The sequence below is a fragment of the Falco naumanni genome, chromosome 2 (genome assembly GCF_017639655.2).
Source record: "Falco naumanni isolate bFalNau1 chromosome 2, bFalNau1.pat, whole genome shotgun sequence".
Taxonomy (NCBI): Eukaryota; Metazoa; Chordata; class Aves; order Falconiformes; family Falconidae; genus Falco; species Falco naumanni.
The window spans coordinates 123169927-123195680 of NC_054055.1; the positions used below are offsets into that span (position 1 = coordinate 123169927).

At 45.1% G+C, this 25754-nt stretch overlaps 1 protein-coding gene, 2 long non-coding RNA genes and 2 other non-coding genes across 7 annotated transcripts in view; 1 reads left to right on the top strand and 4 right to left on the bottom strand.

The window, feature by feature from the left end:
- Positions 1-8426: 8426 nt before the first annotated feature.
- Positions 8427-10162, bottom strand: LOC121083166. Its single transcript, XR_005826260.1, has 2 exons — positions 10076-10162; positions 8427-8841 (listed from the first exon to the last, which is right to left on the bottom strand). It is a non-coding gene; the product is annotated as an uncharacterized LOC121083166 (long non-coding RNA).
- CPOX (coproporphyrinogen oxidase) lies at positions 10075-19639 on the top strand. Its single transcript, XM_040583220.1, has 7 exons — positions 10075-10526; positions 10611-10754; positions 11367-11477; positions 12406-12547; positions 14850-15068; positions 17076-17180; positions 19105-19639. Exons 1-7 carry the CDS (start codon positions 10121-10123, stop codon positions 19190-19192), a joined length of 1215 nt encoding a protein of 404 aa, XP_040439154.1. The 5' UTR covers positions 10075-10120; the 3' UTR covers positions 19193-19639.
- LOC121083165 overlaps positions 17338-25754 on the bottom strand; it is an 11291-nt gene continuing 2874 nt past the window's right edge. The window contains exons 2-4 of one of the 3 annotated variants that reach the window (XR_005826257.1): positions 24426-24502; positions 21308-21439; positions 17338-18505 (exon numbers count right to left, since the gene is read on the bottom strand). This is a non-coding gene — a long non-coding RNA (uncharacterized LOC121083165). Of the gene's footprint in view, positions 18506-19799; positions 20339-21307; positions 21440-24425; positions 24503-25754 lie in introns of those variants that run through there. The other 2 variants (XR_005826258.1, XR_005826259.1) reach the window with 2 other exon arrangements.
- Positions 20404-20477, bottom strand: TRNAI-AAU. Its single transcript has one exon. It is a non-coding gene; the product is annotated as a tRNA-Ile (tRNA).
- Positions 20816-20887, bottom strand: TRNAD-GUC. The gene has a single exon. It is a non-coding gene; the product is annotated as a tRNA-Asp (tRNA).

Below are 25754 nucleotides of genomic sequence, written 5' to 3' on the forward strand. Positions count from 1 at the left end.
CTGACATCCCTGCAGTAAGGGTAAGATTAAGAAGGTGCATTAAGCCTACAGTTCCACCAGATGGCAAACCAGTCCCCCAGCACCAGGTTAAAAATGCCACAGCCAGGAACCATCATGAGTCCCAAACTGCCAGCTTCTAAATTACTCCAACATTCCTCTTGTGTACTGTCCCTGATTCTTACACTGGTCATCCTCCTTGTCAGCGAGGGTGAGCACAGCTCCTTTTTCCATGGAAACTGCTTTCCTGTTCTAAAGCTCTCTGCTGATTCTCCACGTATGCATCACAACCCTCCCTGCCACTAGTCTTCCTGCTAATGTTGTTTTGGGTGGTGGCACTGGTACAGCTACTTCCTCTGTAAGATTTGTATTTTAATAACTAAGTATTAAAAAACCTGCTGAATACTATGGGATGTTAACTTATACATGCCTTACAGAAGTCTGATCAAGTGCAGATTGTGACGTACTCCAATTTAAAAAAATGTTGAAATCTGCAGCAAGCTGTACAAAACAGATGTAAACAATTACACAGGTACTGGTGTGAGTGTGATTTAGTCCAGTTGAATAAAGATGAACTAGGACCTAATGACATAGCTTTCATCCTGCCATCATGTCTTACACCAGGAAAGGTTATGGACACACAAGATATTAAGACAGCACTGCAGGTCTTTTAATCTGAGTTGCTGCAGCTACCACAGCAAAAACATTTAGCATCTCCCTCTTGCAAGAGTGGGAAAGATCTTATTTTACACATGATAACATGGGCAGTGCTTTCTGACACCCTTAGAATCAAGGCTTCTTGATGGGCACTACTGAACTTAAAGGACCATAAGCTTGTGATTTTAGATCTGCAAGTTCAAAGTTCAGTTCTGTAGTTATGCAGGAGCATTTCAAAGACTGTAAGTCTCTGGAGCTCTGTAGAGCTGCCCAGTCAGTAGTTTCAACCATGCTATCACAGTGTAATCTGTTACTCAAAAACAGCTGCAGAAACAAGTCTCTTAAGACTTGTAAGCTAACTCAGCTGCTCCTTTAACTTAATCATAAACAACATACTGATTTTTCCAGGGAAGACAGAAGGGTGTGTAGTTTGTCTTCTGGATGGACTTTCGTAACAGCAAACACTACATTTAATCTGTATAAACAGCTACAGTGGCTACAAGAAAAGAGAGTTATGACACTAGGGCAGGGGAGTAGCGCATTTGACCTGGATCTCGGTACAAGAAAATAGGGAATCCACCTCAACAGATCACTTCTGCCCATTCTCCTCTCCCAGGCTTCCAAGGAAAGACATCATAGTTTGGTTTTTTAGCCCTGACAAAGCCACATATGCAACAGTTATGGTTTTGGAAAATTCCTGACATCCTATGAAGACTGTGTAATGTAATAGCAAATCTGAAGGCAGAGATGAAGGAAGAGCACAGAGGAAGCAGGGAAACCACAGACATACTTCTCATCACAGGGAAGACTGTATACCTGGCCTGGAATACCAGTGCATTTCCAGAGGAGGCTGCATGCAGCACATTCTGGGGCCTGATTGTTACTGCCAGCCTCTCTAGCAGACTCAGTCCTTGGGCAATGCTACATTTCACTTTTCCTGTTCTTTTATTAACTTCGTAAAGGTGATAAAGCATTAGAGGAAGAAAGGCTTTCCTAAGGCATTTTGCAACTTCTTTTACCTTCCAGGAGGTAGCCTGAAGCAATTTCAGCACAGAAGCTTCTTGTTCTGTAGTTACCCTTTCCCTCCTTCATACACCCAGGACAATCAATCCTGCATTAAAAAAAAAAAAAAAAAGGAAAAATGGAGTTCCTATGAACCTGCCATCCAGACAAATTACTGAGATACCCAGACAAATTACTGAGTTTTCATGCTTCTCTTAGAACCTTCTCATCACCTACTGTTTCAGCTCAGTCCTCAAAGCTTTTACTTCTCTCTGACACATACTGAAATACTAACTTAATTCAACTTATACTGTCAAGCAAAACCTGTGAGCCGCCTCTGATAAACAAGAGTACTTGTCCAACTTTACAAGCCCTCAGCATCACTCTGAAGTCACAATCAAGGCTTTGTGTGATAAACTGGATGAGATTGGCTCTTTTAACTTTAGAAGTAACGTAAGTGCCAACTTGATGGGAAATTTGCCTGTTCTCAAGGAATTTTTTCTTCCAATTTTCTGCATTAAGTGCTCAAAACAAAAGTATCAAACAGCCTCTGTGAAAGCATTGTGCCTGTCTCAGTCTGAACCAGACCTCAGAATATGCAGTGTCTCTTGTTCTTCTGTTGATACCCTCTTTGTGCATAAATTCTCATTAAGATAAAAAAAAAAACCAAGGTAGATGGCATCTAAATACAAGCAGCAGAGAAGCTTCAGAGCTCTTTTCAAAATACAGGTAAAACAACAACAAAAAAAGAAAGAAAATTAGCAATATTATTTTCTTCATTGGAGGTCCTTACAAAAAACTGTAGATAGGAGTCCAGTTCCTCCAATCTTCTTGAAATCACTGTAGTGCTCCAACCTTCTCTAGAACCATACTCATTTGCATGAGTAGAGGTATTGGCTACAAGGCAAATCTAAATGGCTTCAGTCTCATTGAAAACAAAACTCACCGCAAGACCCTCACTACTACAAAACATACAGGTATGAAAATGGATGAACCACTAAGTTGACGTGCGGAATTAGACTCTATAACTCGAAAGTTATAAAGTAGGTATGTTTATTGCGCGCAGATGCACGGGGGATCGCTCCTCCACAAGCGTGCATGCCCGAAGTGACAAACCATCTCACATTTATACAATAAAACAAATGAATATTCAATTAACGCCTTCGTTACCTAAATCCGCTTACTCTCGCTTCGTATGTTAATTAGCTTATCAGTCCTTTGCCTGGAATGTGGTGGTCTTGCAGGTTTGTAGGTGATTCATGTTCTTGTGACCATCTGATCATCTCCTTGCGTCTCCAGCAAGGAGCGGTCTTCTCCAGCAAGGAGACTTAGCATTCCCTCCCTCTAGATAGCATTGGAATATCTCTCATCCTTTTCTCATTCTTTTTTAAATAGCCCCTTTGTCAGAGGAAGAAGGGTAGGTGTCTCCTCAAAGCTGTGTGCCTATGTGACCATACACCACACCCATGACCAGTCACCATACCCACATTCCTTGAGCAGACATATACAATCACGATCGATGTCCATTGTCCCCATTTCACACCATTTCTCCATATCAATCCCCCCTTTTCTATCAAACTAAGTAAATTCTTTTAATTGAGCAGTCTTTCCAAATGATATAAAGCATCATACATAAGTGTTACCCTTTTAAACATTCTCCAAATCCACAAATATAACATAATGGTTAGTATTAAGGAAATTCCTAAACTGATCAATAAGACCACAATGGGGTGTACCATAGTGTTAAGAATTCCTGTTGCAGAAGGTGACCAGCCAAATAGAGCATCCCACCAATTATGGTTTCCATCAGGAAATCATTTACATATTCATTACGATTCCGGGAATTTATTTACATATTTCGCTCCTGCGCAGTGTCCTTGAGGAGTGGTCGTCTGGGGGTCTTCAGGATGAAGATCAGGAGTCTTCCTCCAGTGAACCTTTTTTACCTTCTTGTTTCTGCACAGACTCTGTTCCTCGATAGACTAATGAGCATGATTCAAATTCCTTGTTTAGGTAGCGTTATATACACAACAGAAACTTAGGACCAGATGGCCCTTATAAAGTTATAACGAATCCAAGGACCTTGTGTCTAGTACATCCGTGGTGCTGACACTAAGGGTCTTGGTGTATTCATCATGTTGACATTAAGGGTCCTTGAACACCTCCCAGCTTTGGATAATTATATATAAGCACATCATTTTCTAAAAAAGTAGTATACCATTCATCACTCATTGTACGTAGCTCATTATTCAATCCCCCCGTTCTAAAAACTATCATTATGCTCTCTGATCATTATGCTTTCTGATCATTCTTCGACAGCACCAAACAGAACATTGAAGTAATAAGGAGTATGTAATTCCCAATACTGTACTCACTTGTTGTACTATTTTGGCACAAAAGTGTGAGTCTCTATTGGAAGAGATTGTTGCCAGAACCCCAAAGCGGGGGATAATTTCATTTAATAATCCCTTTGTTACCTCTCTTGCTTTATTTTTGTTCAACAAGGAAAGGTTTTGGGCAACCTGAAAACATATCAGACATAACTAATAAATATTGGCACCCCCTTTTCTTGGGAGTTCGGAAAATCAGCTGCCAATGTTGCCCTGGAACATTTCCTCTACTAATGTTCCCTAGTTTTATTTTATTTGCTGTATTGGGATTATTGCGTAAACACATTTCACATTGCTGAGTCACCTGTTTTATTACAGTATACAAGTTTCGCCCTATCAATTTCTGATTTAGACTTTTATATAAAGCATCAGCTCCCCAATGCGTCTTATTAATAATAGGGCTGTGGTCCATATTAAATTGGATGGTACCACTATACGACCATCCCTTAAATAAGTCCACTTACTTAATTTTATTTTATCATTCGTGTCCTGAATTACCTTTAAGTTTTCTTTAGAATAGTTTGGCTCTTGATCTGTACTTACAGTTTGGATTTTATCGTCTGGTATTAAGGATAATTCCTCCTTTCCTACCTCCTCTGTTACTTGTCTGGCCTCATGGTCGGCCAGGTGGTTTCCAATTTCCAAATCAGTGCCTCAGAGTGGGCCATTCCTCACATCAAGGTCTGGCATGGCATATGTCCCCACCGCTCAACGCCTACTGGGTTGCAGCCAACAGCGGAGCTCAAGATTCTTCTTGGTGGCAAACACAGAGGTCAACCCAGTCTTGCCCTTGGCTATGGTTAGGAGGCACCTGACCAACCTTATTCCTTGTACTTCGTTGTCAATGCAGTTTCATCTGCACATCCTATAACAAGTCACTGTCATGGCAAAACACACAGATTTACATTAGTAGATCTACTACAGAGTGTATTTTATTTCACTTTTTCTGCCAATATCCCCACAGTCTTGCTGACCAAGGGATATTGTTTTTATCTGAACTGGGCAAGCCTCCCCCTTATCATTTTTACTGTAACAGGTAAAGCATTTTTCACCTTTCCTGGAATTTATTTTCAGATACACCTGGTTAAAAATTTCTTTTACTTCAGGGAGGTCCTCTTTTCCTCTTTTCTGTTGAATTAAAGATAAGCTCAATATTTCAATTACTTGATCATATTTAACTTTTATTTCCCCTTCTTTAAACGTCTAGATGTTCTAATAAATCTCATCCCAACAAAGATTTTGGTGAATTTGGCATTCTTATTTGTTTTTTTAGTTTGTACTTTAAAGGTTTCAGGATGTTTTCCTGGTGGCCAGCAGCTCCCACAACTGTAACAAATTATTATTTTTTTTTTTTTTTACTGAAGTTTAACAAATAAGTTGGTTTTGTATTCACTAAAATTCCACCTCATACCCATTCCCTGCCCTAAAGGGGCCGTTACCGGTCCTGTTGTACTGATGCTGCAGCAATTGGGGTGACATTGTCAGGTCCTTCTGCTCAATTGTCAGCAATAGCAATCCCCTCCTCCTTACCAGCAGAAGGGTTCGGGGCAGGAGATGCTCTTCCTGCTCTGCAGGTTACACAAGCCTACCTCTGCTACTGCACTTCTGTTTCAACTCTTTCTTACCCTGAATGTAAATCTGCTCCTTGTTGCTTTAAGTCTGTGTTCTTACATATCATGCCTTTGCAGGCAAACAGAAAACATCCTGCCATGCATCCCAGCATGACTCAGTCACACCTTTGAGGGGGTACGGGGGTTTGTACAAACTCACCCCAATACTTTAACACTTTCACAAGGTCTTTGATTCTCCACTCCCCACCACACTCCCCCGCCTCAGGTTTTACATACATTAGTGTCGACAGCGAGGGAAGTCAAGCGGGCAAACTCAATGTGAGTGATAAAGCAAGCTTCGATTTATTACGGCGCGATTATGTCTTATATACAGTTCCAGTTAATTATGCCTACTAGTCATCTGCTGATTGGCTAAGCTCTAAAGGGTTACATTTTCATACGTCCTCCTACTTGCGGTTTCTGCGGATAGCTAGCTACATTTTTTTTTCCCTCTCTTGTCTACCGAATTCCTCAAAGTTATTTACAACATTAGGCACAAGGTCAGTGTTTTTCTCAGCTTCCTTATCAGCATGCCTCAGCACAGCTGCAAGGCCTGCTTCAGCTAACTTACGCTAACTTTGTTTCACAAAGATCTTTAAGGGAGTCATGGCCGTGATCACACAGCCATTCTGCAACACATTAGTGCAAGTTTTTATCTTACAACGTGTTTCATTCTGGTTGCTCCACAGAAGGAACCACAACCTGAGCTTTTTAACACAAAAATTTTAACAAGAACATCTTTCTAGTTTAGGTCTCAGGTTTTTTTTCTATCCTTTTCTAGAGCCATAATCAAAGATCAGGTGATGTTAATCCCACACTCCTTCTAGTGCTAGTACCATAGGATCCCGAGGGGGTACTAATCCACAGTCCTTTTGCCACTCAGGTTTGTCTCGGAGGATGAAGAACATGTCTGCATATGATACTTCGTCCCATTTTCCCTCTCTCCTCAGAAACAACATTAATTGCAGGAGAGTGTTATAATCTAACGTTCCTCCGTCCTGAGGCCATTTCGCATCACTCTCCAATTTATACAAAGGCCACCACTGATTACACTCATATTCAATTCTTGTTCAAGGAAATGCAAGAATCAGTTCCAGGTTTTCATTTCGGCTTTGAGCTCTGAGTGCCTTTTTTCCTCTTCCTTTTGCACTTCCAACGAAGCAGAAGAGCACAGAAATGCAATAGCACACACACAAGCTGAAAGCCCCCACCCTTCTTACCAACACTATGCACTGAAAATGCAGATCAAAATGTAAGCTGTCATTTTATTGCCTCTGATCACTGTTGAGTTGTTGAGCATATCTCAACATCAGTATGTGCATCTTCAGTATGTGCTCCTATTCTCAGTACTGTAAAGAGAGGTAAGCTGAAATAATGTGGTAAGGCACCACGTTTAGTTCAAATACTGAAAAGGAAGCTTGAGTTACTCTCTATAATGGTATTTTTACTGGCCAGCAGAATTTGGTTGTACATGCATAAACAGGGCTACAAAAGTCTCTCCCTGTGCAAGGTGCCATTTTTGAAGTCCTGTCTGCTAACTGCACCTTCCCCACTGCTGCGAAGGGAAAGTATATGGCATTTGGCTGAAGTTTCAACCTTGAAGTGTTGTTAGAGAAGAAGCCCTTGCAAGGAGTTATTGTGAGGGATTCAGCACAGAAATAGTAGGAGTGTTTTACGCTCACTCCTCCTCACCGCCACGAGGGACTGCAGCCTAACCATGCTTCAGTGTCCAGCTGGAGAAATCCTAGTCTGTAAAGCAGTCGTGCCTCTAAGATTCAGCAGCAAGAGCAAGATGCTGACCTGACAATGTGGTTGCAGCAAAGGAAATTCTTACTAGATACAAGATAAAATTCTTCCCGGTGGAGGTCATGGAGTGCTGAGGTAGGAGCCCAGGCACAACCAGGGATGAGGTTTTCCAAATGCAGCCGAACAAGCAAAGCCCTGCACAACTTCATCCAGCCTGGGTATGGTGAAGCCCTGGGGTTGGACACCCCATCCAGCTGAATTACTAGATGTTACCTATCAAAGTTTGCACTCAACCTAATAAGAAAAAAAAATAATTAAATGCTCATCAGCATGAATGCATTTTACATGTCTTTTGGCCTCAGCATTTATTTATTTTTTCCATTATAGTAGTGTCTAAGAAACACACTCAAAAAGGAGAGCTTTACTACTGTAAGTAGTTATCACGAAAATGTTTAGGTAAATTCGGTGGACACAATTCAAGAAGAAACCGAGCTATCACAGCTAGCTCTAGATAAAGAACCCTGGGAAGAGCTGCTTAGTGCAACCATATTTAGCAGGCTTACCACAGCCTCTAAGATGGTAGCGCCCTTGTCCCTGAGCCACTGACCTCTCCTGCAAATAACACACTCCTTCCCTCAGTCCTCCTCCAGCAGTTCAGGTCTCCTGGCTCATCAGGGATCCTGTCCTCCAGCTGGCGGCAGAGAAAAGCCCAGCTCAGAGGTTTCCTCCTGTTCTTACTTGCACAGCTTCAGCGGCTTCACAGCATCCTCTGCTGCCAAAGTGTAGAATCAGATCAGAAATGAGCAAATAGACTGTCTTCGAGTGAACATTATCACTTGATACAAGACCTCCCCTCCCTCACTCCAAATTGCCCTACAATGAAAGAAAGGGGGAAAAAAAAGGAAAAAAAAAGAAAAAGACAGATAGCGAAGCCCTGATCCATATCAGGGACAAAACTCCTTGCCTTCCACAGAGCCACCCTTGAAACTGATCTCCTCTTGTGATTTAAAGAACAAAGTCAAAATTTCTTAGTGACTAAGTATCCTTTATTGGCAGCGCTGGATGCATGGGGGATCCTTCCGCCTAACGTGCATGTCTAAAGTAACTAACTATCTTATATTTATACCATAAAACAATGACTATTCAATTAACGCCTATACATAGTCATTACCTAAACCCACCTACTCTCGCTTCATATGTTAATTAGCTTATCAGTCCTTTGCCTGCGCAAATTCTTCCAAGAATTGTGGGCAGGGGTCCTTGGGACGTGGGTGGTGGTCTTTGGGAGGAAGGCCGTAGGTCTTCCTCAAGGTGTACTTTTCACCTTTTGCCAGAAAACGCTGAGCTGGCTGTTTTCAATCAGCTCTTGCTATCTGTCTTTCCTCCTTGGGTGTTAAGATGCCGACAGATAACAGGATGTGCACAGCCTCACAAGGTGCCTGCAGACACACAATACACAGGGGATGAATGCCGACAGGTAGACAGGTAACAGGATGTCGACAGCCTCACAAGGTGTTGGGTGAATAACAGGATAGCATTACAATATGTTGACAAACACAATACACATTGAGGATGTCATTATTCTATCCTACAGTGAATTCATACAATATCACTTGGGTACTACAGGTGCAAACCAGTCGTGAAATGCCAGAAGCTCACCGTTTCCAAGGAACAAACGGTCCCATACCACAGTACAAACTTTGCAGGGCTAGGCTTTTGAGGTAGCAGTTGTTTTTCTCAGCCTAACCCTCATATGGGTCCTCAACAAATGACAGGTTTAGTAAGCATCATTACTCATTACAAAATAATAGTACACTTATTTAAAAAAATAAAACATTAGTAAATCAGCTGTTTGATTTGAAAGAAAACTTTCATAGCTAGGTTCAGCATGGTACCGTCACCAACAGCTGCACTGTCACATATATGTTTGCTTGAGGAAAATTGTCATTTTATTTGCTTGCTAAAGTCTTTTGTCATTGTGCTAGTTTGTTTGCTGTGCTGTCCCATTGTTTATACAGGCAAAGTCAAGGCAGCTGAGAAAACAGAAATAATTTTAGTGGGTCTGGTGCTAAAGTCAGCACCAAGGAAATCAAACTCTAAACTGTAAGTTGGTGCTGTGCAGTACCTTTCAACATCTGGCTCTACATAACCCTTCTCGTTACTCCAAATTCTTACTTTATCAGGAAAGAAAATGTGCTTCAACTTCAGAAAGAACAAAGGCAGCGTAAGCATACGCCCTCTCAAATCCATGGGAAATACTCCCATTGCACGAAACTGGTGGTCCCACAAACCAGACACTTTCTAGAAAGCCATTACTGCAGGTGTAAAACACAGGCGAGGAACTCCGCACAGGTTACAGGATAGCTCAAGAAAACGCATCCTGACTCCAATCCCTGCCGCGCCTGGCCCCGTACAAGCCCTGGCTCACCCCTGGGACACCGCAGCCTCCAGCGGCTGCCCCGGCCGACCGGGTCACCCCACGCCGTCCGCCGACACGCCTTACGGGCGGAAGGACAGCAGCCCCTCCCCCAGCGCCGGGCTGCCGCGCCGCTCCGAGCCGCGGCACCCACACCGGGCGGGCAGCGGCGCCAGACCCGCCGCCACCCGCGCCAGCCAGCCCGGGCGCGCCCGCCGCACAGACACCCACGTGCACCCGCGTACAGACCCACCTACTTGTGCGCTGCCCGCCCCGCCGGCCCTGCGGCGCTGGTGCCCGTAATGGCGGCGGCTGTGCAGCTGCTCCGGAGGGTCCTCCGCGGCTCGCCTGCCCTCCTCGCCGCTGCAGGGCGGCGGGCGCTTGGCTTCTCGCCGCCGGGGGTGGCGGCAGGCCGCGGGGGGCGGTGGGCCGCGCTGGCGGCGGCGGGAGCGCTGGGCGGGCTGGGGCTGGGGCTGTGGCGGCAAGCCGCGATGGCGGCGTCCGAGGAGGACGAGGAGGACGAGGAGCTGCGGCAGCGGTTCATGGCGCCGCCGGTGAGCGGCCTCCGGGAGCTGCGGCGGCGGCGGCGGGAGCTGCGGAGCCGCATGGAGCTGCTCATCATGGAGACGCAAGGGGAGGTGTGCCGCGCCCTGGCCGCGCTGGACCCCGGCGCCGCCTTCGCTGTCGATACCTGGGAGAGGAAGGAAGGTACGGGGGGCGGCGGTGGTCGCCCCAGGTACGGGCAGCCCGGGGGGGGGCGGCCCCGGCTCGGGCTGACCCTGGCGTTGGCAGGCGGGGGCGGCATCAGCTGCGTGCTGCAGGACGGCGAGGTCTTCGAGAAGGCGGGTGTCAACGTGTCCGTCGTGTTCGGGCTCCTGTCCGAGGAGGCGGCGCGGCAGATGCGGAGCCGGGGGAAGGCTCTGAAGGCCCGGGACGGTAAGGTGTGCGCCGGGGAGGCGGTCTGGGGCCGCGGCGCGGCCTCCGGTGGCAGCGGCCGCCCTCGGAGCGGGCGGCGGGAGGGCTCTAAGCGGACGCTCGGCCGGCGGCCCCCGTACCCCTGCCGCAGGTACCGCGGCGCCTCTGCCGCCGGCTCGCTGCTTTCAGCCACGTACCGGAGGCGGCAGCTGTTCGTCAGTGAGGACCTGTAGCTCCGCAGGGAAACGTGGTGGAGGGAGAGAGCCAGAAACACCAGAAGGCTGAAGAGGATTCAACCCCCGTTTGTGCAGCACGGGGCAACTGGGAGGACTGAGGGTGGTGGAAAGCCTTAGCAGTGCCTTACGTTTTAAGTGATCTTCATCTGATGGGTGCGCTAACATATGGTCGCATTTTAGGACAAACACCAAAAAAAGCATTTAATTAAGTGCATAGAAGTGGGAAAATGAGAAGTAAATTGCACAATGATTAATAATTATGGTGACTCAACGTGAGAGCTTCTTGTAGTGGAACAGTAGCTTGAAACCCAAGGAAAAACAATGATGTTCTTTAAATGGTAATAAATTGAGTTATTTGAAAAACTGAAGGTTTTTTTCTGTTCACCTTTTTTTCTAGGGAAGCTGCCTTTTTGTGCCATGGGTGTGAGCTCTGTTATCCATCCAAAGAACCCTCACGTTCCAACAATGCACTTCAACTACAGATACTTTGAAATTGAAGAAGCAGATGGTAAGAATTTTAATTGAATGATGTACTATGAAATGTATGGCTCCACAAGAAGGAAGCATGAACGCGTGGCTAGAATAAGAGGTTAAGAACTAGTCCAGGTTTGTTCCCAGCTGTGCAGCACCGGATCTCAATCTCTGTGCCTTTTGTTTGCGCATTTGCAAAATGAGCGTGCATCTGGGGGAGTAAAGGAGTTTGCAGTTTACTTTTTGCAGAGTACACCAGGGGTTTCAGATTTAACTTAAAATGTAGTAGGTTATGAATATATGGAAAACATACTCAAAGAAGCAATTCTAGAATTTAGTAGAAGAAAGGTCTGTGAAGGACTGATAAGCATTCTGGGCAGGACATACCTTTGTCTCAGCAGCTGGGGGGATGTACTGTCAGAAACATTGCTCTCCTAAGTGCAGTGTGCCTTTTTTCCCTAAGTGTCTGCAACTGTCAGAAGTGGGACTTCAGGCTAGATAGCCAAATGCCGAGAGGCCATCTGTACCTTGTGACAGCATTATGTACTGTCAGAAGCTCAATTTTCTTTCAGTTAATTTGCCAGAGCATTACGGATCATTTCTAGTCAATTACTTCCCTGGATTTAATAATTATGTTCCCTTTATTTGGCATGCACTGAAATTTTTCTGGATTCTTGAATAGTTGCTAGCCCGTCTTGTGAAATTGATATCCTGTAGTCAGTGTCAGCCATCTAAAATATTGAAAAATGGTTTTCACTGCTTTGGAATTTGTTTCACGTTTTCCTGAAGTCACTGGTCATTGCACTACCTCAAACTCAGATTTTTCATGATTGAGGTTTAGGGGACACCACTGAATAATGATTTTGTTTTGTATTGTGAAAGTAGTTGTTAGTTCTTGGTGAAGCACTAGCAACATACTGCTGTTTTGATGTTTAAAAGTGTTGCTGCTTGCCTCTCTCCTACAGGAACTAAACAGTGGTGGTTTGGTGGTGGGACTGACCTCACTCCAACTTACTTGAATGAAGAGGATGCTGTTCATTTTCACAAGACTCTGAAAGAAGCCTGCGACAAGCATGATCTGAAGCTGTACCCCAAGTACAAGAAATGGTATGTTCTCCCCACATGCTCTTGGATTCCTTTTGTGGGAGCAGAAGGCAGCACTGGATATTGCCAATTAAGTGTACTCTAGGAAGAGTAGGTTCTGCTGCCTTTTGAAAGGTATCAGCAAACCCTAATGAAAATCAGCAGATGTGTACTAGGACAAAATGTAGTATAAAACAATCTCTTATTTAGATGCCTGAGTTTTTCAAATCAGACGGTCGACAACTAAGATCCTGTCTATAGCTGGAATAAAAAACAAGCTGACTCTACAAGATTTTGTAAGTCACAGACTTCACTAGGCCTCTGCTGTTACAACTAGGACAAGACTTTTGCCCCATGGACTTGCACAAATTCTGCTTACAGCGAACTCATGGTAAATGTGTGTGACTTTAGTGTGAGCTTTTGGGCCAGCGCTGCAGTTCTGAAAATCCCACTCTAGATTTCTGCCTTTAGTATGACCTTCATGACTTTTTTTTTTTCTTTGCCAGGTAGGTAAAGGAGCTTGTCCTTGATGTAGAAGCTTCATAATTTTGATGGAGCTGTACTTTTCTTCCAGTGACACGTTCACTAAGATTTCAACAGCATATTCTCTGAAGATGCAAACTTTGAGTGCTCTTGAGCTGAGACATACAAGCAATGAGATCCTTCACTGTTCAGCTGGCGGGGGCTTGCTGCTCTGTGTCTGATAATCCTATCTGCTAAGAGTTGTGGTATCCAGGAAGGAGGGGTTACCCTTCTGTAAGCTACCACGTCTTGTCTGAGGACAGGAGATAAAGTGAGTGTTGTAACTCAGGTGGCAACCACTTAGTAGAGAAGCACATCTTACAACCTTAAGGCTACAGTCTTGCTCTCTGAGGAATTTCTGCATGGTAGTTCCGAGAGTCTGCCTTGATGGTCAAGTTGTTTGCAGCTTGAGTAGGCTAGCAGTGCTAGCTGCAGGGCGTTAGAGAGAAGGATGCCTGTTCATAGTCTGAGGGTAGCTCAGGGTAGGACTAACTGTATCGCATGGACAAAGGCAGTTTTCTCAACCCCAGTGTGTTTTCTGTAAGCAGCAGCTATGTGTAAGGGCATGCAGTTCTCACTGCTGAAGCAGGGTGAATCTCCTCTGTGCATCTAATAATTAGCATTGCCCCTTTCCCCACCCTTCTCAAACATAAAAGCTCATTAACGTTTACCATGTTGTCTTCCTGATTTGTAAGGCTTTTGTCTTTTGCATTTCTGACTCAGCCTTTTTTCGTAACTCTTTCCACTGCCATAAAATAAAAGCTGATCATCCCAGTCAATAAAAAAATAGCTTAGGTTATCTGTTACATATCCATGTCTCTCCTGCTATGGCCATGGGATGTCTATTGCTTGAGAACAGCGACTGTGGATGTATGTATGGATGGAAAACTAGTCCTAAAGGGCAGCAAGGTTTCCTTGCTCTTGATGATTTCTGCTTCCTGCTTCCCTTCCATTTCTTGTAGATGTGAAGACTTGCAAAGCATGGCTGCCCAAGCAAGCAACTATAAGCAAGATAGGGTGTCAGTACAATGAATTGGCTAATTTATAGTAATTGCACAGCTACATACTCCCAGTAAATACAAAAGAGATTAACTGCCTCCCTGTTGTAGGATAGACTGCACTTACTCCTTCTTAAACTTCAAATGAGCCATGAAAAGCCACTGCTTGGAATGACTCCATCTTCCAAATTTAACTAATAAAAAGACTTTTTCCAAGGAAGGCTGTCTCACTTTTTGATTTTTTCCTTAAGTGACAGTGGTGTTCTTATCTGGTCACGGGTTTTTAGATTCTTTTAGTTTGATGCAGAAAATCAGTTCTTTTACTAGAACAGCAAAAAGCATAGAGATTCTCTTCCAAGTTTGTGTTCATCTGAAAGCTGTACAAATAATTTGGGATCTGTGTATAATTCTGGGAATGAAATCTAGAAGGAGTCCTTAGGGTGTATTTTTGAAATCAGGTGCCCCTTATTGGCATAGGTAGAGGACTAGAGATTGGATCACTCCACATGGAAGCACCTGCCATGGTGTTTGAGTGGTATGTGTTCAGTGACTGTGTGGTGATATGTAGCTTTGCAGAGACTGTTTAATCAGAGCTTCTACTCTAAATGAATGCAGGAGTGCTTTCCAGGTGGTTCTGTACTATCCTGGCTCTCAGCAGTCAGTAAAATAGGGCACCTGACACTGCAGGGACTGACTTCTTGTCAATATTTCACTAGTGCTGCCCTGTGCCACATAGCTGTTTGGAGTTCCGTTCGTTTCTTTGAATATTGTGGACCATGTTAATAACCATCTGCCATTTCTTCTAGGTGCGATGACTACTTCTATATCAAGCACCGTGGCGAGCGAAGAGGGATTGGAGGCATATTCTTTGATGATGTGGACTCTCCCTCCAAGGAGGAAGTGTTTCAGTTTGTGAAGAGTTGTGCCAAAGCTGTCGTGCCTTGTTACATTCCCATTGTGAAAAGGCACTTCCGTGACTCCTTCACACCAGAAGAAAAGCTATGGCAGCAGCTTCGGAGAGGACGGTGAGTACTAAGGAGCAAAAGAATACATGAGGTGGATTATGCTGGAAAGAAAAAAATGAGCTAGTTCTTCGTGGTTGTTGGTTTACATCCTGTTGTGGTGTGGGCTATGTTTGTGGGAGTGGTCTAAAGCTCGCCAGAGAATTTCAGCACTTTTGTGTACAGAAGTAATTTTGAAATCCAATGCTAGATTGCCAAGGAGGGTGCAAAGAAGGCACTACCACACCCTCTTCTGTGTCTCCCACTCTCCCATGTTGCAGCACAAGCAACCCATACAAAATGCCAGTTTCTCTCCAACTCCTTCAAAATCCAAGAGGCTGCTGCTTTGTAACCGGCAAAGGGAGGAGTGTGTGCTAGGCATCCTGGGTCCTGCCCTCTCCTGCAGCCCAATGATACGGGATATAAGGCTGCCCTGTGACATGCGTGTAAAGGTGATGGTGTCATGCTTCCTATTCAGTAATGAAGCTAAACCCCAGGAAGTCGTGAAATAACTGTACCCAAGAGTACTTGCAGCTTCTTACGTACATATTTATGCCATCTTCTCTTGGCATTGAAATGAAGACATGGTGAACTCTTTGTAAAGGAATGAAGATACAGAGGGGTTTTGTTATTTTGGCATGGTCCCAAGTCACTGAAATATAAAAGATTTAGGAGGATGCTTATTATTAACATGAACAACTGTAAATTCTGCAAAAGCTTAAGCACGTTGGTAGATACAGTTGTACTCCTTTCTCTGTGTCCTGCGATTGTGTAAGCATATGGAGAAATGAGAATACACATGCCTTGTGCAGAATAGGGGTGTCTTTGGTTTCTGCCTCTTCAGCAGAGAAATCTGTGAGAGTGGCATAGAAAGGGGGTAAGCATTCAAGTTTATATCACGGGCCTGCAGCAGTTACTCAAATTAGTATATATGCTTAATTTGTTGGGACAGTTCCTGGGAGCGCTGGGCTTTCAGGATCCAGTCTATGGATATATCCTGGTTTTGGCTGGGATAGAGCTTATTTTCTTCTTAGTAGCTGGTGCAGTATTGTGGGGTGCCAAGCCTCCCCCCAGTTTATATACAGAGCATGATGTCCCATGGTGTGGAATACCTCTTTGGCTAGTTCAGGTCAGCTGTCCTGGCTGTTACCCTCCCCAGTTTCTTGTGCCTTCTCGCTGGCAAGGCCTGAGAAACTAAAAAGTCCTTGACTTAGTATAAACATTGCCATGCAACATCTAAAAACATCGGTGTGTTATCAACATTGTTCTCACACCAAATCCAAACCACTGCACCAACTAGTAAGAAAATTAACTCTATCCCAGCTGAAACCAGGAGAGTAAAGCTCTCCATTTCCGCAAATAGGTAAGAGCTCCTCCCTTTCTGTACCTCTGTTAAAGTACTAGTACCTCAGTACTGGTTGGTAAGATAACACCTGCTCAGTTGTCACTGCTCTGTTCCTATGCAGAAAACTGTCTATTCTAGCACTTACAAGTCCTAGCCAGTACTCTGAAGCTGTTTGGCTTCTGCTGCTTTCCGGATCTCCCCAAGAAACAGAAGATCTTGTCCTGACCCTGCTGCTTATGTGTCCTGCAGCACAAAGGACTGCACAGCGGAGTTTTTCCTGTGGTCCTTTCCAGTTCCTTTAAGGCTCCTTTTAATGTCTGACACCACCACGCAAAAGAGGACTAGCATAACCAAGCTAAACTTGGTGTCAAGCTTGCCAGCAGGGTTGAGGCCTGGGAGAAGTAAGCTAGTATAGCACCATGCAGAATGCTCTCCTTTGAAGTTTGCCTGCCCTAGCCTGTTAGCTAAGGCCGTTACTTCCTGTGCCTTGTGGAGCAGCAAAGTCACACATGCATTCCTATGCAAGGGGATGCTAGAGAAGAGTTGGCCTCAAAACAGGGTTCATTCTGACACCCAACACAGCAGAAAGACATGCTGGTTTTGTTTGATGTCTGCTAGCTGAAGAAGGCACAACCAACTTCTGATAATAACCTTGTTTTTCTGTTGAATGTCTTCTCTTCCTATAGGTACGTAGAGTTCAACTTGGTTTATGACAGAGGTACAAAGTTTGGCCTTCTAACACCAGGATCAAGAATTGAAAGCATTCTTATGTCTCTGCCACTAACTGCAAGGTAAGGGCATAGTTACGTGGAGTTGCAAGTAGGCACTGTTCCTATTAGAATACTTTATATAAGATTAAATCAAAGGTCTGTCCTGGTGCCCAGTCTCTCAACAGTGGTTAGTTTGTGCCTGATACAAGAACTGGCCAAATACATGCAGATACTTCTCTGGTCTGCTATACTCATCCAGTTGCCAGTCATGTGTGACCTAGACATTTCTGGAAAAAAAGAAGAAAAAAAAAAGTGGTATGTTTTTTGTGCTTAGTACTACTTGATAGATTTCCCCACCTTGCTCCACGGGGTTTTGTTTAGTAGCTTTTTTTTAAACCATGTGAGCCTCTGGCAGTCCTGACAAGCCTGTGGTATGGAGTTCCAGTTTAACTGTGTGTTGTATGAAAAAGTGCCTCTTTGTTTTCTACTTGCACCTGATGACCTCATTTGACTTTCCAGTGAGTAACCAGATTTTCTTCCTGTTCATTTTCTCCCTAACAGTTCTTATTTTACAGGCTTCTGGTTTTTTAATTGTCAGTTTTCCAGGCTGACAAGTCCTGCCCTTTCTAATCTTTGTACAGTAGCTGTTCCATACCTTTGATCACATTTGCCAGTTTCTCTGGGCTTAAATTTTCCATGCCCTTTCTGAACTGGGGATAAGGAACAGACAACGTAAGCTACATATGTGTATCCAAGATGCAAATGTGCTACAGCAGCATAATAATGTTTCGGTTGATTATTCCTTTACTAATCCTAATATGCTGTTTGCTGGTTTTGACTGTTTTGACTGCTGCTACGCATTGAGCTGGCTTTTCCATGGAACTGTTACGATGCCAGGATCTTTTCTGGGCAATGAAAGTTAACTTGACCTCTCAGTGTGTATGTAACTTTTTCTGAGTGCATCACTTCAGATCAATCAACAGTGAATTTCACCTGCTGTTCCACTGCTCAGTTGCTTGGCTCAATAGTAACTCTTTTCAACTTCCTTTTTAGGTTTCAACCTATCTTGCTTAATCTTGCAACATCAGCAAACTCTGACATTTACAGTTTACTCCCATTTTTAGGGTGCTTTTGGATATGCTGAGTAGCACAGGCTCTATTAGGAATTTCATAAACTTCATTAGTGACCTCTGTCCACTAGGAAAACTGACCTTTGCCTGGTACCCGTTAACCATGAAGGCAGTCCCATTCTCACCATACAGCTTCATCCCACTGCCAACACTAGATGTGTTCCTGGCCTGGTGGTATAGCACAGTCCTACCTTTTGATTTCATTGCTGCGGTGATTGGGCTTTCCTTGTTTTCATCAACATAAACAACTCGCTTCACAGCATGAATGGATCCTTCCTGGGGAAGAAAAATGGAAAAACATTGTACCTATCCCTTTGTGACTGCTGACACTTTTCTTCCTCTGTGATGCCTCTTCTAAGTGTCTTTTCAACAAAAAGCGGTCTCTCATCATCTTTGTTTTTAAAACCAAGATTCAGCAAGGACTTGTAGGGCTGCCAGCCCAGCTTCTGGAAAAACGAGGTCTTATGTCCTCATGGTCAGAATTGTCTGGGTTCCTTTTTTGCTTGTCTTCCTTGTGAACTAGCGTGTCCTGAGACTGCTAAAAGATCTCAGTAAATAAATGTGCATGCATTGTGGGGTAGGGGGCAATGCTCTTTCCTTTTTTTTGTGGGGTTGTTTTTTTTTTTGTGTTGTTTTTTGTTCTTCCAGCCTTTCCAGAAGTGGGAAGAAGACTGAGTTAACGTTTCTTCTGTCTATTCTGGTGTTATTATTTGTTTTTACTGGGAACTTAATGATTTGTAGTCATATCTGTCACCTGATCTGGGAGTATCAACTGTGTATGTAGCTTTGCATTGTCAGAAATAGTGATTAAAGTCCAAACACAGCCTGGTGCCAGAGAGGTGGCAGTCTTGAGTGATTTTCCCCTCTTGCTGCAGGTGGGAATACATGCACAGCCCTCCACAGAGCTCGAAAGAAGCAGAAATCCTGGAGGTTCTGCGCAATCCCAAAGACTGGGTGCATTGACATGGAATGTGAACAAGATGGATTACTTACACTGAGCCATTATGAAAGAACAGGAACGCCTGCAAACCAGCTTGTTCGAACTGCTGTTGCATGGTGTTTCAGTATAGCTATTTATACTCTTACCTGGTGCCTTAATAATGCTGTAGACTTGTTGTAACTTGCAAATATGTGAACTCATTCTTTTAAGATTGATCAGCTAATGTTGTCACCCCCTGTTGATATGCTGCCTTGTGAAGGACTGGCGATACCCTCGCAGGACTACTGCGCATGCTCTTAAGAACTTCCTCAACTGATGTGTTTGACTGTAAAACTGCAAACTACTGTGTTCTCCCAGTGAATTGAAAGCATTATCTGTGCCTAAATAGGGTTGCTTACTCTTTGAACATGTCGGGATGTTTCAGAAATATTTTTTTTAAGAATAAAGGGAATATTGGGCATGATTTTAAACCTGTTTTCAGGAAGTTGTGAAAAAGGCGGTACTTAATTGCATGTGTTTTCATGCTATCCACACTGACTTCAGCAGGGGAGAATGTTTTAAGTCATGCTACTGCAGCACATCTTAAGTGACCAGTAATTGGGAGATTCTGGGTTGGGGTCCTGGTCTCACCTGGTAAGTGTGCAGGACTGGCTGTCTATTTTGAGGAAAAAGTCTTCCAGTGTTGTGCATCTCAGCTGTGATCAAGACAGGTCAGGAATAGATCAGGAAGCTCTTGGCTGTTGTCCAAATAGCACTTCACACTGCTCCCAGCACTGAGTGAGCTGATTTTATTCCTCTCATGGGGAAAAGGAAAGGTGGTGGTCCCCTTTCTCCCTCACTCTGAGTACTGTACTACCACTACCTCCCTCCTCATCGGGGGGGGTCAAACCCCAGTCTCCAACATGACTGGCAGGGATACTCACCACTATACTAGCAAGGTGTGATGCAGAAATGGGTCTGCCTTTGCACTATGACATCATGTCATATCATCTCTGACAGGTTTCTGGTCTGTGGGTGGTGGCTGTCCCAGTGCCTGTGCAGGTACGCCACTAGGCTGGGATCACATTTTCTGCTCTCTGATCACCAAAATCAAGGTTCCTCTTGGGGACTACTGCGTTCATTTCGTCTTATGCCCCTTCTTCTAAAACATAATTACAATAATAAAAACCCCAAACCATTCAGTAAAAGCTGGCAATCTTCCGTCCAAGGGGGGGTGGGGAAAATGAAACACCACTGGCCCGTACGGGGATCGAACCCGCGACCTTGGCGTTATTAGCACCACGCTCTAACCAACTGAGCTAACCGGCCTATGCATAGTTTATTTTGCACATGCATACAGTTCACGCCCTCCTAAGAATACACCGTGGGTGCAACTGCTGCTAGTAGCTGCACCCACAGCATTACCGCGCCCGCTATTTTTAAAGACCACATCAGCGCGTCGTTTCAGGGACCTCTGGTAGAGCAGCATGGGAATTAACCTGGGTCACGAGAATTGCTAAAAGGGAGACTTTCAGAACTGTCATTTTTCTCTGCCCGTCCGTAGATGGCATTTCCCAACGGCTCGGCGCACCTGCACACGGCACAGGGGCCTCCCTGCATGCCGTGTGCAGGAGCGCTCCCCGGCCAGGGGTAAAAGACAACGCCTCCTCCCCGTCGGGGAATCGAACCCCGGTCTCCCGCGTGACAGGCGGGGATACTCACCACTATACTAACGAGGAGTAGGATACAGATACGTCTCCGTAGCCCAGTCCCAACAACCACCCACGCGACCCCTGTCTGTCCTCGGTGCCATGGTGCTGTGAGTAGAGTGGTGATACAGGGCCCCAGCATCCCCAAATCAACCGCTCTGACCTGCGCAGGGAGCAGCGGGAGGGACGTGCCGTGAACCAGGGGAGTAGCCCGGGTGTGCAGCTGGTGTGCGTGCACACACCGTTCTGTGAACCTCAAGGCTCCCCCTGAAACTGCACAACTCACAAAGGGAAGACAGGCTCATTTCCTAAACCTATGATGAGCCCTGTTTTCTGCTGTGGTGAAACCACCTGTCCTCAGAGGAAAGTGTGAACCGTTCACCAGCTGGAAAGCCACTTCTAAAATCAAAGCATTAAGTAAAAAAAATGCAGGAAATACTTAAGAAATACCTGGGAGTCAGCAAAAAAGTTGTAGAGGAGGGGGACATCACCAAATTCCAAGCCCTTTGCTTCTGCAAAGCCTTTGCTTACTACGAGTGCTAATCAGAGTTCAGGCATCTTCTCGTTTGCCACTAACAACACCTGTCATAAAATACATTAATAAAAAGAACCTATCAGGAAGAAAAAAAAAAGTAACAGCTGCACAGAGGAAGCATATAAATGTATCATAATGCAAGAGCTTTCTCAAAACCAGGCAACATTTAACACAGACATTCCTGCACTCTCCACAAAAGATTGCAAAGCTGCCACTAGAAGATTCACAAACACATGGTATGAGGAGACAGTCATAGATTTGGTTTAAGAAAGTCTGGAGTTACAAAGAAATAGGACAGGAGACATCTGACTGAAAAAAGAACAGAAAGACTCAGATGTGCATGAAGAAGAAATAAACAGAAACCTACAAGATAAAGGCTTCCAAGCAGAAAAAGCAGAAATTATTAATGAGACACAGGGGCTTAAAAGATACATATTTTTTTTCCAGGCAGTCCACTGAAAATAATTACCTACTTAGCTACAGACCTGGAAGAATCTGCAAAAAGCCACGTATGGAGAAAAGCAAACCTGACATGAGCCAAATTCAATAGGCAGTGTTTTCCTTTTGTGGCCCCTCAGCAGCATTGCTAGGTCACTGACACTGCGGGACTCCAAGAATGTAGGTCTTCATCCATCAAAGTGATAACAGTCCTCAGGAAGCCAATCAAAAGATTCTTGGAAATAGTACTGAAGCAATACAACCACTCCAGATGCCAGATGAAGAGTACCTGTCATAAGCAGAATAGTTTACAAGAAGGGCTTCTTCAAGTACATCAGCAGGAAAAGGATGACTAGGGAAAATGGGGGCCCGCTGCTGAATGAGGTGGGTGCCCTGGTGACGAAGGACGCAGAGAAGGCAGAGTTATTGAATGCTGCCTTTGCTTCAGTTTTCACTGCCAAGGCCGGCCCTCAGGTTTCCCAGACCCTGGATGCAAGAGAGGAAGCCTGGAGAAAGGCAGACTTTCCCTTGGTCAAGGAGGATCGGGTTAGAGATCACTTAAGGGAACTCGACACCCACAAATCCTTGGCCCCTGGTGGGATGCACCCCGCAGTGCTGAGGGAGCTGGCAGATGTTATTGCTAAGCCACTTCCCAACATCACTGAGACATCACGGTGGACAGGAGAGGTGCTTGAGGACCGGAGGAAAGCCAGTGTCCCTCCAGCCTTCAAAAAGGGCAAGAAGGAGGACCCAGGCAACTACAGGCTGGTCAGCCTCGCCTCCATGCCTGGAAAGGTGATGTTCAGCTCATCCTCGAGGTCATCTCTAAGTGTGTGGTGGAAAAGAAGGTCATCAGGAACTGTCAGCATGGATTCACCAAGGGGAAATCATGCCTGACCAACCTAACAGCCGTCTGTGATGGAATGGCTGGCTGGGTAGATGAGGGGAGGGTGGTGGGTGCTGTCTACCTTGACCTCAGCAAGGCTTTTGGCACGGTCTCCCATAACACCCTCACAGGTAAGCTCAGGAAGGGTGGGTTAGATGAGTGGACAGCGAGGTGGGTTGAGAACTGGCTGAATGGCAGAGCTCAGAGGGCTGTGATCAGCGGCACAGAGTTGAGCTGGAGGCTGTAGCTAGGGGGTTCCCCAGGGTCAGTGCTGGGTCCGGTTCTGTTCAACTTCCTCATCAATGACCTGGGTGAGGGGACAGAGCGTACCCTCAGCAAGTCTGCCGATGATGCAAAACCGGGAGGAGCGGCGGATACCCCAGAGGCTGCGCTGCCGTTCAGCCAGACCTGGGCAGGCTGGAGGGTTGGGCAGGGAGGGACCTCATGAAGTTCAACCGAGGCAAGCGTAAGGTCCTGCCCCTGGGGAGGGACAGCCCCATGCACCAGTACAGGCTGGGGCTGGCCTGCTGGGAGGCAGCTCCGTGGAGGACTTGGGAGTGCTGGTGGGCACCAAGTTGCCTGTGGGCCAGCAGTGTGCCCTCGTGGCCAAGGGGCCAGTGGGGGCACGAGAAGGAGCATGGCCAGCAGGTCAAGGGAGGTGATCCTCCCCCTCTGCTCTGCCCTGGGGAGGCTGCATCTGGAGTGCTGGGTCCAGTTCTGGGCTCCCCAGCTGAAGAGAGACAGGGTCCAGCGGGGAGGGTCCAGCGGGGGCTGCGAAGATGATGGGGGGATAGGAGCATCTCCCTCATGAGGGAAGGCTGAGAGAGCTGGGCCTGATTAGCCTGGAGAAGACCGAGCGAGGATCTTATCAATGTCTGTAAGTATCTTAAGGGCGGGTGCCAAGAGGACGGGGCCAGGCTCTGTTCAGTGGTGCCCAGCAACAGGACAAGGGGCAACGGGCACAAAGTGCAGCACAGGGAGTTCCATCTGCATGTGAGGAAGAGCTTCCTTGCCTTGAGGGTGATGGAGCCCTGGGACAGGCTGCCCAGAGAGGCTGTGGAGTCTCCTTCTCTGGAGACATTCAGAACCCACCTGGACGTGGCTCTGTGCAGCCTGCTCGAGGAGAGCCTGCTGTAGCAGAGGCTTGGGCTGGGTGATCTCCAGGGGTCCCTTCCCACCTAACCATTCTGTGGTTTAGTGAATATAAATTTTAAACTCTAGTCTGCCTCATGCTCTCTTGCAAACACACACTTCTAAAGGATTTTGTTAGAATTTTAAGATCCAGAAACATCATAACAGAAAGCACTAGTCAGAGAGGAGAGAAGCTGTAAGGTCTACTTTTGTTTCTGCTACTGTAAGTAAACTCATCTTACTGTAATCTAATTTCAGAATAATGAATTAATTAAATGCCAAGCACAGAACAGCATAATTCTACACTTCTGCATCCTTTTGTGCCGATGCTGACAGCCAAATAAGTTTGAACAATTGGATTTGTCACAGTGAATTTTTGTGCATATTCTGTTGGTTCTTGACTTTCAAATGCAACAGTAAAATAAGTGAAAGCATATTGTTCTGGTAATATCAGCTGCAGAAACAGGGAAGTGAAAGAAAGGTAAGAGAAAACAAAAAATTGTATGTTAGCATCAAGCATGTTTTTTTTTTCAAAACAATTAAGTTCCATGAAGGGGAGAGGTGAGAATCCATTGTACCTTTCAAGGACAAGAGCATTTTCAGAAATCCCTGAGCCACATCTTCCTTCAATAGATTTTTATGATGCACTTCTGAACTGTTGAAGAACATCCAGGGGAGAATCTGTATCACCTATGGCTGTGCTTCCATTTTCCATAGTAAAACATAAACTCTTTACCATAGTACACTAGGCTAAAAACTGTCATAGTTCACAGGATGATCTGCATGCGGACAGGACACCGCTGCCTCACAGTCAAACCACTGCTGCTCAGGACTTTTGGGGCAGATGAGAACAGTAACATTTTCAGTATATAATTTTAATCAGATGCCTTGAGCTTGTCCAAATCCTCCTTGACATTTAAGAAATACAGCCATAAAATAATTTGTCCTTTTAAAAACAAGAACAAACAAAAACCCAAACAAAAATACCCCACAGTGACACCCACAAGGTTAAGAAACACTTAGATAACTGGCAATGGTGGATTTAAATTATGTCCTACTAACAAATGCCATTAAATGAAAACATAAAGACAGTCTGAGTTTCCCAAAAGTTTTGAGGAATTTAAGTACATCAAAGACCAAACAAAGTAGCAGCTTTGCCCCTTAGTGCTGAGACAGACAGGATGGGTCACCTTTCTTAGGACCAGGATTAATCCTAGACTTATCTGTAAAGCAGTGGCTTGCTCTCTAGCCTCTCTTTGTCTTGCACTGAGCCTGGAACACTCTCGAGGGCTGTGCACTAAAAAAGAAACTTGACCACCAAAGATATGCTGAGCTAACTGGAACACCAGCGAGGGTGATTCCCACCACAGGGGTATCAACATTAACAACCTAACTGAGAACTGCTGGGATGAGACCTCCAGAGCAGGATATCACCCAGTGAAGAGAGCAACTGGGAATTTGCATGCCAGGAGCCAGTAGATGCAACTGTGCAAAAATGAAACACAGTGCTTTCCAGTAATCTTATATGCCATATACAGATGAAAATACAAACATAATCTAAAAGCTTTGCTTTTTGATGCATTTGATCTGCCTGTGCAGTCTTTTGCTCTATCTGTGCTCATCCTCATCTTCATCCTCTCTTATTGGCACAGGAGAAGAAATGCCTGTTATTTGGGCAATCATGCTTGATACATTAACTTCCAGAATGGAAAATTACAAAGAACAGACAAGTTAGAATCCTTCTGAGAACTGACAGGCTATGATAAAAAAAAAAAAAAAAGCAGACTGGAAACCAGTTTATTATGTCAGTTCATGGAATCTCATGTTAGCACTGGGACAAATAAAATTCGTGTCTTTCTGCAAGACAACAGGTCCTTTGCAAACTGCCTACAGATTTCAGGAATAAC

What these genes read in the sequence shown, in the direction of transcription:
- CPOX (XM_040583220.1), top strand. Translation starts at nt 10,121, where the DNA reads ATGGCGGCGGCTGTGCAGCTGCTCCGGAGGGTCCTCCGCGGCTCGCCT. An exon ending in TACCTGGGAGAGGAAGGAAG is followed by an intron (nt 10,527 to 10,610) that starts GTACGGGGGGCG and finishes TGGCGTTGGCAG; the next exon opens with GCGGGGGCGGCATCAGCTGC. An exon ending in TACCCCAAGTACAAGAAATG is followed by an intron (nt 12,548 to 14,849) that starts GTATGTTCTCCC and finishes CATTTCTTCTAG; the next exon opens with GTGCGATGACTACTTCTATA.